Here is a 14,772-nt window from a genome sequence, read left to right as displayed (position 1 = left end):
TGCCTTGGGATGTCAGACTTGTCGAGTCTTTTATCCCTGGTCTAGTCCGTCACTGCAGGAAGGCCAGGCCTCCCGGGTCCTCCTTCGTGCCCCGGATGTGAAGCACCGTACAGCCCACCACATGCTTCTGTTACCTCATTGCCACGCCTCTGAAATCCTTAAACCCCAAACAGGGCCCTCTAGAACTTGGCAAAATCTCCTGCTTCCTGACCTCATCTCTGAATAGTCCTTTCTCTTCCTCACAGTAAACGTGACCCACCTCGCTCTCCCCAAGTACACCATTTCCCCTGGAGCCTTCCTGAGTGGTGGTGTTTTCTTCCCACAGTGTAACCTGGCCTAGATGAGTCAGGTGCCCTCCTCGTCCCTCACTGCAGCCTCCAGGCTCTTTTCCCTCCTCCCTAAAAGCATCCAACGTCAGATCTCCTGTCATCAGATCATTCCACCTCCTCTCACTGCCGTCACCTGTCAACTCCTGGGTCCTCCTCATGCATTCTTTGAAGATGCTCAGTTTTGTCTCCCAACCACTCTCCAGTTTTCCTCCTGTCTTGCTAGCTTCACTATCCATATGGGCGCTGGGTCACATTTGGCTGCACATTGGAATCACCTGAGGAGCTTTAAAAAAATACTGATGCTTGAGTCCCACAAGAGGTTCTGTCTTCATTGGCCTGAGGTTCCATGCAGTCTGGGCATTGGAATTGTCAGATGCTCCCAAGGTGGTTCCCAGGTGCATCTAAGGTAGAGAAACCTTTCATTCTCAGTCCCCTGTCCTCCTTTCTAGTCATTATGACCTCTTTCCTATTTGGTTATTCACTCCCAAGCTCATACCCTGCACTAGACATCTCACTTCTGATGACTGAGAGCCCTCCATACTCTCAGTTCCAAACAGCCTATCCTGTAAACACACCTATCTTTCTACATCACTCCCATTGTTTCCCACTGGCCTGTTTTAGATCTCTTGTTGTGGGTTTTTTTGTTTTTTTTGTTTTTAATTAAGGCTAAACTAATCTTGGTCTTGCTTCCCCCTCCATCTGTCTGTTCCCCATACCCCTTGCCCACTCATTTCTGTTCCTTTCCTTTGATAGCCAAAGGATTTGATTTGTTTGTCCTCAGTGTCTCTATTTTCTCTCTTCCTGTTCTCTAATCTGCTCTAATCTGGCTTTTGCCCCAGCTGCTCGTGTTAAGATGACTAGTGATTGACATATTGCAAAGTCCAGTTGTTAGTCATCTGACTTGACTTAGCAGGACTTAACACAGTTGATCATTCCCTCTTCTTGGAAATACTTTGGTTTTTCCTTGGCTTGTGGGATCCTACCCTCTGGGCTTTTCTCCAACCTCATAAGTCTTCTTCTCAGCCTCCTTTGCTGATTTCTGTTCATTTTCCTGATCCTCGAACATTAGATGCCTGAGGACATAGTCCTTGGACTTTTTTTTTTTGTTTAACCTTTAGTGATCTCTTCTAATCTCACAAATTTAAACTCCAAGAAAGAATGTGAATGGCTCAGTGGAACCTTAGGAATCAGTGGTTCTGGAGGGACCCCATAACATACATGTCCTCCTGATAGGTTTGGTGGAACAACTATTCCCAAAATAACCCCAACATAAAAATTTTGTTTGGTACCAGATGGGTTATAGGATTATCTCATTAAAGGACAAAAGAGTTGTGTTTAATTCATTTATCCATCCGTTCAACAAATATTTAAGTACCTTCCAAGTGCCTGACACTGAGCTATTATAATACAGATGAATTCTAATGTGTATATGCTTAGGGATTTTTTTTTTTGACAGAGAGGCAGGGAGTCACACACTTTAAGTTAGTAGCCCTGGACACTGGTTCAGAATGTTAAAATAACATCTCTGTGGAAATGACTGGATCTACAAGTGTAAGCTCCAGTCACTTTAGTAATAATCTGTTTTATAATGTTACCATCATATGATGAAACAGAGAGAGAACCCATTGCTCCCTTGCTTTGCTCTTCCAAGCAGGCTGGTTAAGCTAAGTGTACTTTCCCTGCACCCAGTGGAGCCTCAGAGGGGAGAGGCAAATGGCATTGCCCAGAGCCCTGTCTTCCCCAGTTCACTAGAAGCGAGTTCTCCCTCACATCCTTGGGGGCACCAGCAGCTTCCCAAATCCTCGCTCTGGGTGAAACTTCTCAAGGACTTGAAAATCCTTAAAAACGAATACTCACCCATCCATCCCCTGTTCCCTCACACCCATTAAATCGAATCAGACGGCTCTGCCTCTTCCAGTGTGGTGAATTTCAGCCTGCTTACTGACACACGTGATTTCTTTTCTGAGTTTCCAGATTTTCTTAAACGCTATTGTGCGGCAATTTGCAAATAAATTCCTATTTCCCTGACATTGTGCTTTCAGATGCATATCCATTTAGCTAATCCTGTTAGAAATCATGTCTTTCTGGTACTTCATTGCAGATTCCGTGCTTGTGGTGAAGGCAAGGCAGCCCAAGCCTTTCTTTGCTGCCGGAAATACATTTGAGATGACTTGCAAAGTGTCTTCCAAAAATATTAAGTCGCCACGCTACTCGGTTCTCATCATGGCTGAGAAGCCTGTTGGGGACCTCTCCAGTCCCAACGAAACCAAGTACATCATCTCCCTGGACCAGGATTCTGTGGTGAAGCTGGAGAACTGGACAGATGCCTCGCGGGTGGATGGAGTTGTGTTAGAGAAAGTGCAGGAAGATGAATTTCGCTATCGAATGTACCAGACTCAGGTCTCGGATGCAGGGCTGTACCGCTGCATGGTGACAGCCTGGTCCCCTGTTAGGGGCAGCCTGTGGCGAGAAGCAGCAACCAGCCTCTCCAATCCTATTGAGATAGACTTCCAAACCTCAGGTGAGCAGCGAACCCTGTTGAACCCTGGATGGAGCTGGAAGGGACCCTAGGGTTTTGATCCAATGGCTTCATTTTTTTATACAATTTTATTGAAATATAATTCACATGCCATACAATTTATCCATTTAAATATATAGTTCAGTGGTTTTCAGTACATTCACAGAGTTGTGCAACCATCACCACAATCAACTGTAGAACATTTTCATTACAACCAATAGAAACCTGCACCCTTAGCTGACACCCTTTAGTCCCCCGGCTCCCCAACCTCCTACTCCTTGGCAACCACTAATCTCCTCTCTGTCTCTATAAACTTGCGTATTCTGCACATTTCACATAAATGGAATGTAATATGTAACCTTTGTGTCTGGCTTTTTTCACTTTATTTTTTATTTTTTTTAACATCTTTATTGGAGTATAATTGCTTTACAATGGTGTGTTAGTTTCTGCTTTATAACAAAGTGAATCAGCTATACATATACATATATCCCCATATCTCCTCCCTCTTGCGTCTCCCTCCCAGCCTCCCTATCCCACCCCTCTAGGTGGTCACAAGGCACCGAGCTGATCTCCCTGTGCTATGGGGCTGCTTCCCACTAGCTGTCTATTTTACATTTGGTAGTGTATATATGTCCATGCCACTCTCTCATTTCGTCCCAGCTCACCCTTCCCCCTCCCCGTGTCCTAGAGTCCATCCTCTACGTCTGCATCTTTATTCCTGACCTGCCCCTAGGTTCTTAAGAACCGTTTTTTTTTTTTTTTAGATTCCATATATATGTGTTAGCGTATGGTATTTGTTTTTCTCTTTCTGACTTACTTCACTCTGTATGACAGTCTCTAGGTCCATCCACCTCACTACAAATAACTCAGTTTCATTTCTTTTTATGGCTGAGTAATATTCCATTGTATATACGTGCCACGTCTTCTTTATCCATTCATCTGTCGATGGACACTTAGGTTGCTTCCATGTCCTGGCTATTGTAAATAGAGCTGCAGTGAACATGGTGGTACATGACTCTTTTTGAATTATGGTTTTCTCAGAGTATATGCCCAGTAGTGGGATTGCTGGGTAGTATGGTAGTTCTATTTTTAGTTTTTTAAGGAACCTCCATAGTGTTCTCCATAGTGGCTGTATCAATTTACATTCCCACCAACAGTGCAGGAGGGTTCCCTTTTCTCCACACCCTCTCCAGCATTTATTGTCTGTAGATGTTTTGATGATGGCCACTCTGACCGGTGTGAGGTGATACCTCATTGTAGTGTTGATTTGCATTTCTCTAATGATTAGTGATGTTGAGCATCCTTTCATGTGTTTGTTGGCAATCTGTATATATTCTTTGGAAAAATGTCTATTTAGGTCTTCTGCCCATTTTTTGATTAGGTTGTTTATTTTTTTAATATTGAGCTGCATGAGCTGCTTGTAAATTTTGGAGATTAATCCTTTGTCAGTTGCTTCATTTGCAAATATTTTCTCCCATTCTGAGGGTTGTCTTTTGGTCTTGTTTATGGTTTCCTTTGCTGTGCAAAAGCTTGTAAGTTTCATTAGGTCCCATTTGTTTATTTTTGTTTTTATTTCCATTTCTCTAGGAGGTGGGTCAAAAACGATCTTGCTGTGATTTATGTCATAGAGTGTTCTGCCTATGTTTTCCTCTAAGAGTTTTATAGTATCTGGCCTTACATTTAGGTCTTTAATCAATTTTGAGTTTATTTTTGTGTATGGTGTTAGGGAGTGTTCTAATTTCATTCTTTTACATGTAGCTGTCCAGTTTTCCCAGCACCACTTATTGAAGAGGCTGTCTTTTCTCCATTGTATATTCTTGCCTCCTTTATCAAAAATAAGGTGACCATATGTGCATGGGTTTATCCCTGGGCTTTCTATCCTGTTCCATTGATCTATATTTCTGGTTTTGTGCCAGTACCATATTATCTTGATTACTGTAGCTTTGTAGTTTAGTCTGAAGTCTGGGAGCCTGATTCCTCCAGCTCTGTTTTTCTTTCTCAAGATTGCTTTGGCTATTCGGGGTCTTTTGTGTTTCCATACAAATTGTGAAATTTTTTGTTCTAGTTCTGTGAAAAATGGTAGTTTGATAGGGATTGCATTGAATCTGTAGATTGCTTTGGGTAGTATAGTCATTTTCACAATGTTGATTCTTCCAATCCAAGAACATGGTGTATCTCTCCATGTGTTTGTATCATATTTAATTTCTTTCATCAGTGTCTTATAGTTTTCTGCATATAGGTCTTTTGTCTCCTTAGGTAAGTTTATTCCTAGGTATTTTATCCTTTTTGTTGCAGTGGTAAATGGGAGTGTTTCCTTAATCTCTCTTTCAGACTTTTCATCATTAGTGTATAGGAATGCAAGAGATTTCTGTGCATTAATTTTGTATCCTGCTACTTTACCAAATTCATTGATTAGCTCTAGTAGTTTTCTGGTAGCATCTTTAGGATTCTCTGTGTATAGTATCATGTCATCTGCAAATAGTGACAGTTTTACTACTTCTTTTCCGATTTGGATTCCTTTTATTTCTTTTTCTTCTCTGATTGCTGCGGCTAAAGCTTCCAAAACTATGTTAAATAATAGTGGTGAGAGTGGAGATAGCCTCATCCACCAGAGGGCAGACAGCAGAAGCAAGAAGAACTACAATCCTGCAGCCTGTGGAACAAAAACCACATTCACAGAAAGATAGACAAGATGAAAAGGCAGAGGGCTATGTACCAGATGAAGGAACAAGATAAAACCCCAGAAAAGCAAATGAATGAAGTGGAAATAGGCAACTTTCCAGAAAAAGAATTCAGAATAATGATAGTGAAGATGATCCAGGACCTCGGAAAAAGAATGGAGGCAAAGATCGAGAAGATGCGAGAAATGTTTAACAAAGACCTAGAAGAATTAAAGAACAAACAAACAGAGATGAACAATGCAATAACTGAAATGAAAACTACACTAGAAGGAATCAGTAGCAGAATAACTGAGGCAGAAGAACGGATAAGTGACCTGGAAGACAGAATGGTGGAATTCACTGCTGCGGAACAGACTAAAGAAAAAAGAATGAAAAGAAATGAAGACAGCCTAAGAGACCTCTGGGACAACATTAAACGCAACAACATTCGCATTATAGGGGTCCCAGAAGGAGAAGAGAGAGAGAAAGGACCCGAGAAAATATTTGAAGAGATTATAGTCGAAAACTTCCCTAACATGGGAAAGGAAATAGCCACCCAAGTCCAGGAAGCTCAGAGAGTCCCATATAGGATAAACCCAAGGAGAAACACACCAAGACACATAGTAATCAAACTGGCAAAAACTAAAGACAAAGAAAAACTATTGAAAGCAGCAAGGGAAAAACGACAAATAAAATACAAGGGAACTGCCATAAGGTTAATAGCTGACTTCTCAGCAGAAACGCTACAAGCCAGAAGGGAGTGGCATGATATACTTAAAGTGATGAAAGGGCAGGACCTACAACCAAGATTACTCTACCCGGCAAGGATCTCATTCAAATTTGATGGAGAAATCAAAAGCTTTGCAGACAAGCAAAAGCTAAGAGAATTCAGCACCACCAAACCAGCTATACAACAAATGCTAAAGGAACTTCTCTAAGTGGGAAACACAAGAGAAGAAAAGGACCAGCAAAAACAAACCCAAAACAATTAAGAAAATGGTAATAGGAACATACATATCAATAATTACCTTAAACGTGAAAGGATTAAATGCTCCAACCAAAAGACACAGGCTTGCTGAATGGATGCAAAAAACAAGACTCATATATATGCTGTCTACAAGAGACCCACTTCAGACCTAGGAACACACACAGACTGAAAGTGAGGGGATGGAAAAAGATATTCCATGCAAATGGAAATCAAAAGAAAGCTGGATTAGCAATATTTATATCAGATAAAATAGACTTAAAAATAAAGAATGTTACAAGAGATAAGGAAGGACACTACATAATGATCAAGGGATCAATCCAAGAAGAAGATATAACAATTATAAATATATATGCTCCCAGGGCTTCCCTGGTGGCGCAGTGGTTGAGAATCTGCCTGCCAATGCAGGGGATGCGGGTTCGAGCCCTGGTCTGGGAAGATCCCACATGCCGCGGAGCAACTGGGCCCGTGAGCCACAATTACTGAGCCTGCGTGTCTGGAGTCTGTGCTCCGCAACGGGAGAGGCCGCGACAGTGAGAGGCCCGCGCACCGCGATGAAGAGTGGCCCCCCACTTGCCACAACTAGAGAAAGCCCTCCCACAGAAACGAAGACCCAACACAGCCAAAAATAAATAAATTAATTAATTAAAAAAAAATATATATATATATGCTCCCAACATAGGAGTACCTCAATACACAAGGCAACTGCTAACAGCTATAAAAGAGGAAATTGACAGTAACACAATAATAGTGGGAGACTTTAACACCTCACTTACACCAATGGACAGATCATCCAAACAGAAAATTACTAAGGAAACAGAAGCTTTAAATGACACAATAGACCCGATAGATTTAATTGATATTTATAGGACATTCCATCCAAAAACAGCAGATCACACTTTGTTCGCAGGTGCGCATGGAACATTCTCCAGGATAGATCACATTTTGGGTCATAAATTAAGCCTCAGTAAATTTAAGAAAATTGAAATCAGATCAAGCATCTTTTCAGACCACAACGCTATGAGATTAGAAATCAATTACAGGGAAAAAAACATAAAAAACTCAAACACATGGAGGCTAAACAATACATTACTAAATAAGCAAGAGATCACTGAAGAAATCACAGAGGAAATCAAAAAATACCTAGAGACAAATGACAATGAAAACATGACGATTCAAAACCTATGGGATGCAGCAAAAGCAGTTCTAAGAGGGAAGTTTATAGCAATACAAGCCTACCTCAAGAAACAAGAAAATCTCAAATAGTGGTGAGAGTGAACAACCTTGTCTTGTTCCTGATCTTAGAGGAAATGGTTTCAGTTTTTCACCATTGAGAACGATGTTGGCTGTGGGTTTGTCATATATGGCCTTTATTATGTTGAGGTAAGTTCCCTCTATGCCAACTTACTGGAGGGTTTTTATCATAAATGGGTGTTGAATTTTGTCAAAAGCTTTTTCTGCGTCTATTGAGATGATCATATGGTTTTTATCCTTCAATTTGTTAATATGGTGTATCACATTGATTGATTCGTGTATATTGAAGAAACCTTGCATTCCTGGGATAAACCTCACTTGATCCTGGTGTATGATCCTTTTAATGTGCTGTTGGATTCTGTTTGCTAGTATTTTGTTGAGGATTTTTGCATCTATGTTCATCAGTGATATTGACCTGTAGTTTTCTTTCTTTGTGACATCTTTGTCTGGTTTTGGTATAAGGGTGATGGTGGCCTTGTAGAATGAGTTTGGGAGTATTCCTCCCTTTGCTATATTTTGGAAGAGTTTGAGAAGGATAGATGTTAGCTCTTCTCTAAATGTTTGATAGAATTCGCCTGTGAAGCCATCTGGTCCTGGGCTTTTGTGTGTTGGAAGATTTTTAATCACAGTTTCAATTTCAGTGCTTGTGATTGGTCTTTTTATATTTTCTATTTCTTCCTGGTTCAGTCTCAGAGAGTTGTGCTTTTCTAAGAATTTGTCCCTTTCTTCCAGGTTGTCCATTTTTTTGGCATTTAGTTGTTTGTAGTAGTCTCTCATGATCTTTTGTATTTCTGCAGTGTCAGTTGTTACTTCTCCTTTTTCATTTCTAATTCTATTGATTTGAGTCTTCTCCCTTTTTTTCTTGATAAGTCTGACTAATGGTTTATCAATTTTGTTTATCTTCTCAAAGAACCAGCTTTTAGTTTTATTGATCTTTGCTATTGTTTCCTTCATTTCTTTTTCATTTATTTCTGATCTGATCTTTATGATTTCTTTCCTTCTGCTAACTTTGGGGTTTTTTTGTTCTTCTTTCTCTAATTGCTTTAGGTGTAAGGTTAGATTGTTTATTTGAGATGTTTCTTGTTTCTTGAGGTAGGATTGTATTGCTGTAAACTTCCCTCTTAGAACTGCTTTTGCTGCATCCCATCTTTTTTCACTTTAGCATGATGTTTTCAAGAGTCATCCATGTTGCAACATGTATCAGAACTTCATTCTTTTTTTCAATTTATTTTTAATTTTTTGTTATATATATATGCATATGTGTATATATATATATATATATATTTTAATGTTAGAGAGTTGCAGCCTTTTATTTAGTACCTAGAGAATGCCAGTAATTTAACACAATATCTTGATAAATGTTGCTCACAAAGTTTTAACAAGAACAAAAATAAATGTAGTTTCTGTGTCATCTTTGGCATGTTGTAAATTCATAATGCTAGCTGTTTTTTTAAGCAGCAGTGTGAGGGAAAAAGCACTGTAAAATGCAATCCTGGATTTGGTGTTACATGAAAAATGTAGTGCAGTGAAAACTTTAGTGTCAAAAGGAGCAGTGCTTCAAAGAAAACATATATAAAATAAATGAGGTATAAATTCCATAATGTAGTCAGAAAAAGAAAATATAATTATCTGAATACTGGGGACCTTTTCTTTCAGTTGCAGCTTTTAAGTTTTTAAGTACCTGTGAATCAAATTTACATGTAACTTTTACTTAATGCCATTTTTGTCTTGAGAAGTGCAAAAAAAATGCCAGTAAATATCATATTTTCTATATGAGAAAATAAGTTTAGGAATCCTAAAGTGCTTGGGACGTGTTGGCAAGACAATTTTTTTTTTTTTGGTGGCTATAGCAAACTGCTCTCTCCGCATAAACCTATGTAACTCCCAACTACAAATACTACTTATTGTTTTTTAAGAAAATCAAACACCAGAAAACCACACATCCCCTTCTTTTTGTACTGTAGCAATTTAACGCAAAATAAATTCTTCAAACACCAAAAAACCACATATCCCCTTCTTTTTGTACTGTAGCATTTAACGCAAAATAAATTCTCATTAGCACATAATTTTTATGACTGAATAATATTCCATTGTGTGGATATACCACATTTTATTTATCCATTCATCAGGTAATGGACATTTGAGTGTTTCCAGTTCTTGACTATTATGAATAATGCTGCTGTGAACATTTGTGTACAAATTTTTGTGTGAACATACTACCCTCATTTTTTTAAATAGATCAACTGACACACACCTATATCAAATTCTTCAGGGAACATGGTGGATGGAGTATAAAGATAAGAAGGAACTGAGCCTCCAGAGGGGTTAAGTGACTTGCCAAGAGTGGAAGATTCAAAGCTAAGACCCAAGTCTTATCCAGCCCATGGCTTTCACTCTTTGAGGTCCCTAGGACTGAAGGTGATGGGTACTGTTCTTGGCCCAACTTATCAGAGCAGTATTTCCATACAGGGGATGAGTATCCCAACCTTATGGGGTATGCTTCACCTTGCTTTTGGACTAGAAGAAGATTTCCAATTAGTCGAGTCTCCAGAGCTGTGGTGGTATGGGTGAATATATCTGTCAACCTGCTTTGTTAAGAATAACTATTAGTGGTGTTCACCTATGGGAGGGTTAATTAAAATGAGCATTTTGGTGTCCATTCTGAATGATTTTATCTTTGGTAAGTAAAATGTTTTTATGCTATAAGGTGGAAAGTTCCACTTTTTTTTAATAGCATACATACATATTCTCAAATGGAAATGTTTCTTATTTATCTGTGAAATTCATTAAGCTCCTTTGACAAATCTGTGTCTGTATCTGTGTTTCAGCAGGTAGATGATTTAAAAGTTTTTGATTCCCAATCTTATTTAGAATATCAAAGTGAAGGATCATCACTTTTGAGTTTAATACTGAATGTTTTCACTAAATCTGCCCTGGGTTCCAGTTGGAAGTTTCTGAATGTGTAAATTCATACCCACCTGTAAAGATTCAGGTATTAACTGATCAGTACAATGAATGCAAGATACTTGTTGAATTTAATTATTACCATTTATATTAAAGGTAAACTATACCTTAGTAAAGTTTGTTTTCTATTAATATTATTTTGTATGATTATAACTTTTTATAGTGTATAATGAAATAATCTTCTGGCATCTAATAATCTCTTAATGTGTAGATTAATAAAGAGTAAATATTGATTTAAACCCTCAGATTTGGAAAGAGCAGAGGAAACACACGCTTCTTTTGTTGTGTACCTGCTTGTTTGTTTTCTAATAATAGCTTTATTGAGATATGGTTAACATACCATAAAATTCACCCATTACAAGTGTCAATTTAGTGGTTTTTAGTATATTCACAGATATATGTTGTACAACCATCAGTAGAATCTAATTCTAGAACTTTTCAATCACTCCAGAAAGCAAATTCTGTACCCGTTAGTAGTCACTCCCTCTATTCTCTACCCCTAGCCCCTGGCAACCACTAATCTCCTTTCTATCTTTATAGATTTGCCTTTTTTGGACATTTCATATGATGTGAAACATATACGTGGGCTTTTGTGACTGACTTCTTTTGCTTAGCATAATGTTTTCAAGGTCCATCACATTATATCTTGTATCAATCCTTCATTCCTTTTTATGGCTGAATAATATTCCAGTGTGAGGATATACCACATTTTGTTTAGCTGTTCATCAGTTGATGGACCTTTAGATTGTTTCCACCTTTTGACGATTATGAATAATAACATGCTGACATAAACATTAGCGTACAAGTTTTTGTGTGGACATAAGTTTTCGTTTCTCACCTAAGAGTGATGCTGGATCATACGGTAACTCTCTTTAATTCTTTGAGGAACTGCCAAATTGTTTTCCAAAACAGCTGCACCATTTTACATGCCCACCAGCAGTGTGTAAGGGTTCCAATTTCTCCACATTCTCACTAGTTATTATTTTCCATCATTTTTATTATAGCCAACCTAGTGGATGTGAAGTAGTATTTCATTGTGGTTTTAATTTGCATTTCCTTAATGACTATTGATGTTGAGCAGCTTTTCATATAGTTATTGGTCATATGTGTATCCTCTCTGGAGAAATGTCTATTCAAACCATTTGCCCATTTTTAAATTGATTTGTCTTTTTATTGTTGGCTAGTAGAGCTTTTCATAGTTTGAATACAAAAGTCCCTTAACAACATATGTGATTTGAAAATATCTTCTCCTACTCTGTAGTCTTTTCACTTTCTTAATTGTATCCTTTGAAGCACCCAAGTTTTTAATTTTGATGAAGTCCAATTTATCTATTTTTTTCTTTTTGTTGCTTGTGTTTTTGGTGTCATATCTAAGAAAACATTGCCTAACCCAAGGTTGTGAAGATTTACACCTATGGTTTCCTTTAAGAGTTTTACAGTTTTAGCTCTTACATTTAGGGCTATGATCCATTATGAGTTAATTTTTGTGTGTGGTATGAAGAAGGGATTCAGCTTTATTCTTTTGCATGGGAATACCTAGTTGTCCTGGCACCACTTGTTGAAAAGTCTGTTCTTTCCCCCATTGACTTGTCTTGGTACACTTGTCAAAAATCATTTAACCATGAATATAAGGGTTTATTTCTGGACTCTCAGTTCTATTCTGTTGATCCTTATGTCTTTTCCTATACCAGAACCACATTGTTAAATTGCTATAGCTTTCTACCAAGTTTTGAAATCAGTGTGAGCCTTCCAGCTTTGTTCTTTTTCAAAATTGTTTTGGCTATTCTGGGTCTCTTGCATTTCCAGATGAATTTTAGGATCAGTTCATTAATTTCTGCAGAAAAGACAGCTGGGACTTTGATAGGGATTGTGTCAAATCTGTAGATCAGTTTGGAGAGTATTACTATTTAACAATATTGTTTTCTAATCCATGAACATGAGATGTCTTTCCATTTATTTGGGTCTTTTAAAATTGCTGTCAGTGGTGGTTGTAGTTTTCAATGTACAGATGTTGAACTTCTTTCATTAAATTTATCCTAGGCATTTTATTCTTTTTGATACTATCATAAATTAATTGCTTTCCTAATTTCCTTTTCAGTTTGTTCATTGCAAGTGTATAGAAACACAATCGACTTTTATAAATTGATCTTGTATCCTGCAACCTTGCTGAACTTGTTTATTAGTTCTAATAGTTTTTTTTTTGTTGACTACTTAGGGTTTTTAAATATAGGATCATGTCATCTATTGATACAAATAGAGATAGTTTTATTTCTTCTATTCAGTTTTACTAAATGCCTTCCAATTATTTTTCTTGTCTAATTGCCCTGGCTAGAATCTAGTACAGTGGTGAATAGTAGTGGCACAAGTGGACATCCTTGTCTTGTTCCTGATCTTAGGGGGAACTTTCCCCATTAAGTATCTTTTACCCTTAAGTATCATGGTAGCTGTGGGTTTTTCATAGACACCAGATATTGAGTTGAGGAAGTTTTCTTTCATTCCTAATCTGTTGAGTGTTTTTATCATGATGAAGTGTTGGGTGTTGTCAAGTGCTTTTTCTGTGACTATTGAGATTCAGATGATTATATGGTTTTTGCCCTTTATTTGTGTATCTGTTTTATTATCTATAGGATTTTATTCCAATTTGTTTTACATTTGTTATTTGATGTTTCTTTAAAACTGTTTTGAGAAAGAGGGGAGACATAAAATCTTTTGTATGTATTTCTAGGTGAGGAATGGGAATTGAATCTATTTCTCAATTCTTTAAATCTCAGCATAACAGATGAAATCACTTTAACTTACAGGTTGAATAGACTGCCGAAGATTTTTGCTTTATTTAATCCACGGAGTTGTCATGGCCAGTTCACAGTTTAATTAAGAGGAGCTGCCATCAAATCCAGCACCCAGCACAATGCCATAGCCCCAAATAGCTCCAAGAAAACATTGACTTGATACTGAGAGCCTTTACTTCCTAAAAATTAGCAGCACATGGTAAAACACATGTAACAAAGAGATTCTTCTGGGTGTCCACCTTTCTGTCCTCTGCTTTCAGGACACTTGCCTCTTGGTATGCGGACTGTGTTCCCCAAGGGGTCCTACTGAGTTGTAACTTCTTTTTTTTTTTTTCTTTATTTTATTTTATTTTATTTATTTATTATTTTTGACTGCATTGGGTCTTCGTTGCTGCGCGTGGGCTTTCTCTAGTTGCAGTGAGCGGGGGCTACTCTTCGTTGCGGTGCGCGGGCTTCTCATTGCAGTGGCTTCTCTTGTGGTGGAGCACGGGTTCTAGGCACATGGGCTTCAGTAGTTGTGGCTCGCGGGTTCAGTAGTTGTGGCTCGCAGGCTCAGTAGTTGTGGCTCGCAGGCTCTAGAGTGCAGGCTCAGTAGTTGTGGCGCACGGGCCGCGGCATGTGGGATCTTCCTGGACCAGGTCTTGAACCTGTGTTCCCTGCGTTAGCAGGCAGATTCTTAACCACTGTGCCACCAGGGTAGTCCCTGAGTTGTAACTTCTACTGATTCAAAGTATCAGGAGAAATAATACGGTTTAAATGTGATGATGTTAAAGACTTTGGCCTTTTAAAAGAATAATAATAAAGTTTTTCTCCTTAACAGAGAAGTTTGAAAATACAGTAAAATACGAGGAAGAATCACCCATAATCTTACCAGAGACAGTTAATTGGTGGTATTCGTCTTCCTAGAATTTTTCCCTTGCATGTTTTCTTCATGACTTTGAAATCAGGCTGTATATGCAATTTTATGACCTGCTTTCTGCCCTCCCCCAACATTATAAGATAAGCATTTTCCATGTAATAAAAAATTCTAGGTAAATACCAACTTTAATGACTACACCTGCTAGAATTTGGTTAACCATTATCCTATTGACGGACATGCAGACAGTCTGTAGTTTTGGCTTTCACAAAAATACTCTCATTTACAGCCTTTTTTTAGGGGCAAGAGTTGGAGCATGGTTTGTGTCAATGTTTGTGTTTAGAAGCTAAGTGGTCCATGTACTCTGCAGACTAGGAATCCAGGGACATGTAGTGACTCTGGTTGTTCACTTAAATT

At 38.3% G+C, this 14,772-nt stretch overlaps 1 protein-coding gene across 1 annotated transcript in view; it reads left to right on the top strand.

The window, feature by feature from the left end:
• PTGFRN (prostaglandin F2 receptor inhibitor) overlaps positions 1 to 14,772 on the top strand; it is a 75,385-nt gene that overhangs the window by 49,910 nt on the left and 10,703 nt on the right. The window contains exon 6 of the mRNA XM_061183629.1: positions 2,431 to 2,850. Within this exon, the coding sequence (XP_061039612.1) occupies positions 2,431 to 2,850 (420 nt within the window). The remainder of the gene's footprint in view (positions 1 to 2,430; positions 2,851 to 14,772) is intronic.

Source organism: Eubalaena glacialis, chromosome 3, assembly GCF_028564815.1.
Source record: "Eubalaena glacialis isolate mEubGla1 chromosome 3, mEubGla1.1.hap2.+ XY, whole genome shotgun sequence".
In the NCBI taxonomy this organism is placed as follows: Eukaryota; Metazoa; Chordata; class Mammalia; order Artiodactyla; family Balaenidae; genus Eubalaena; species Eubalaena glacialis.
The sequence above is the reverse complement of the archived record's forward strand: the minus strand, read 5'-3'. Positions and strand labels throughout refer to the sequence as shown.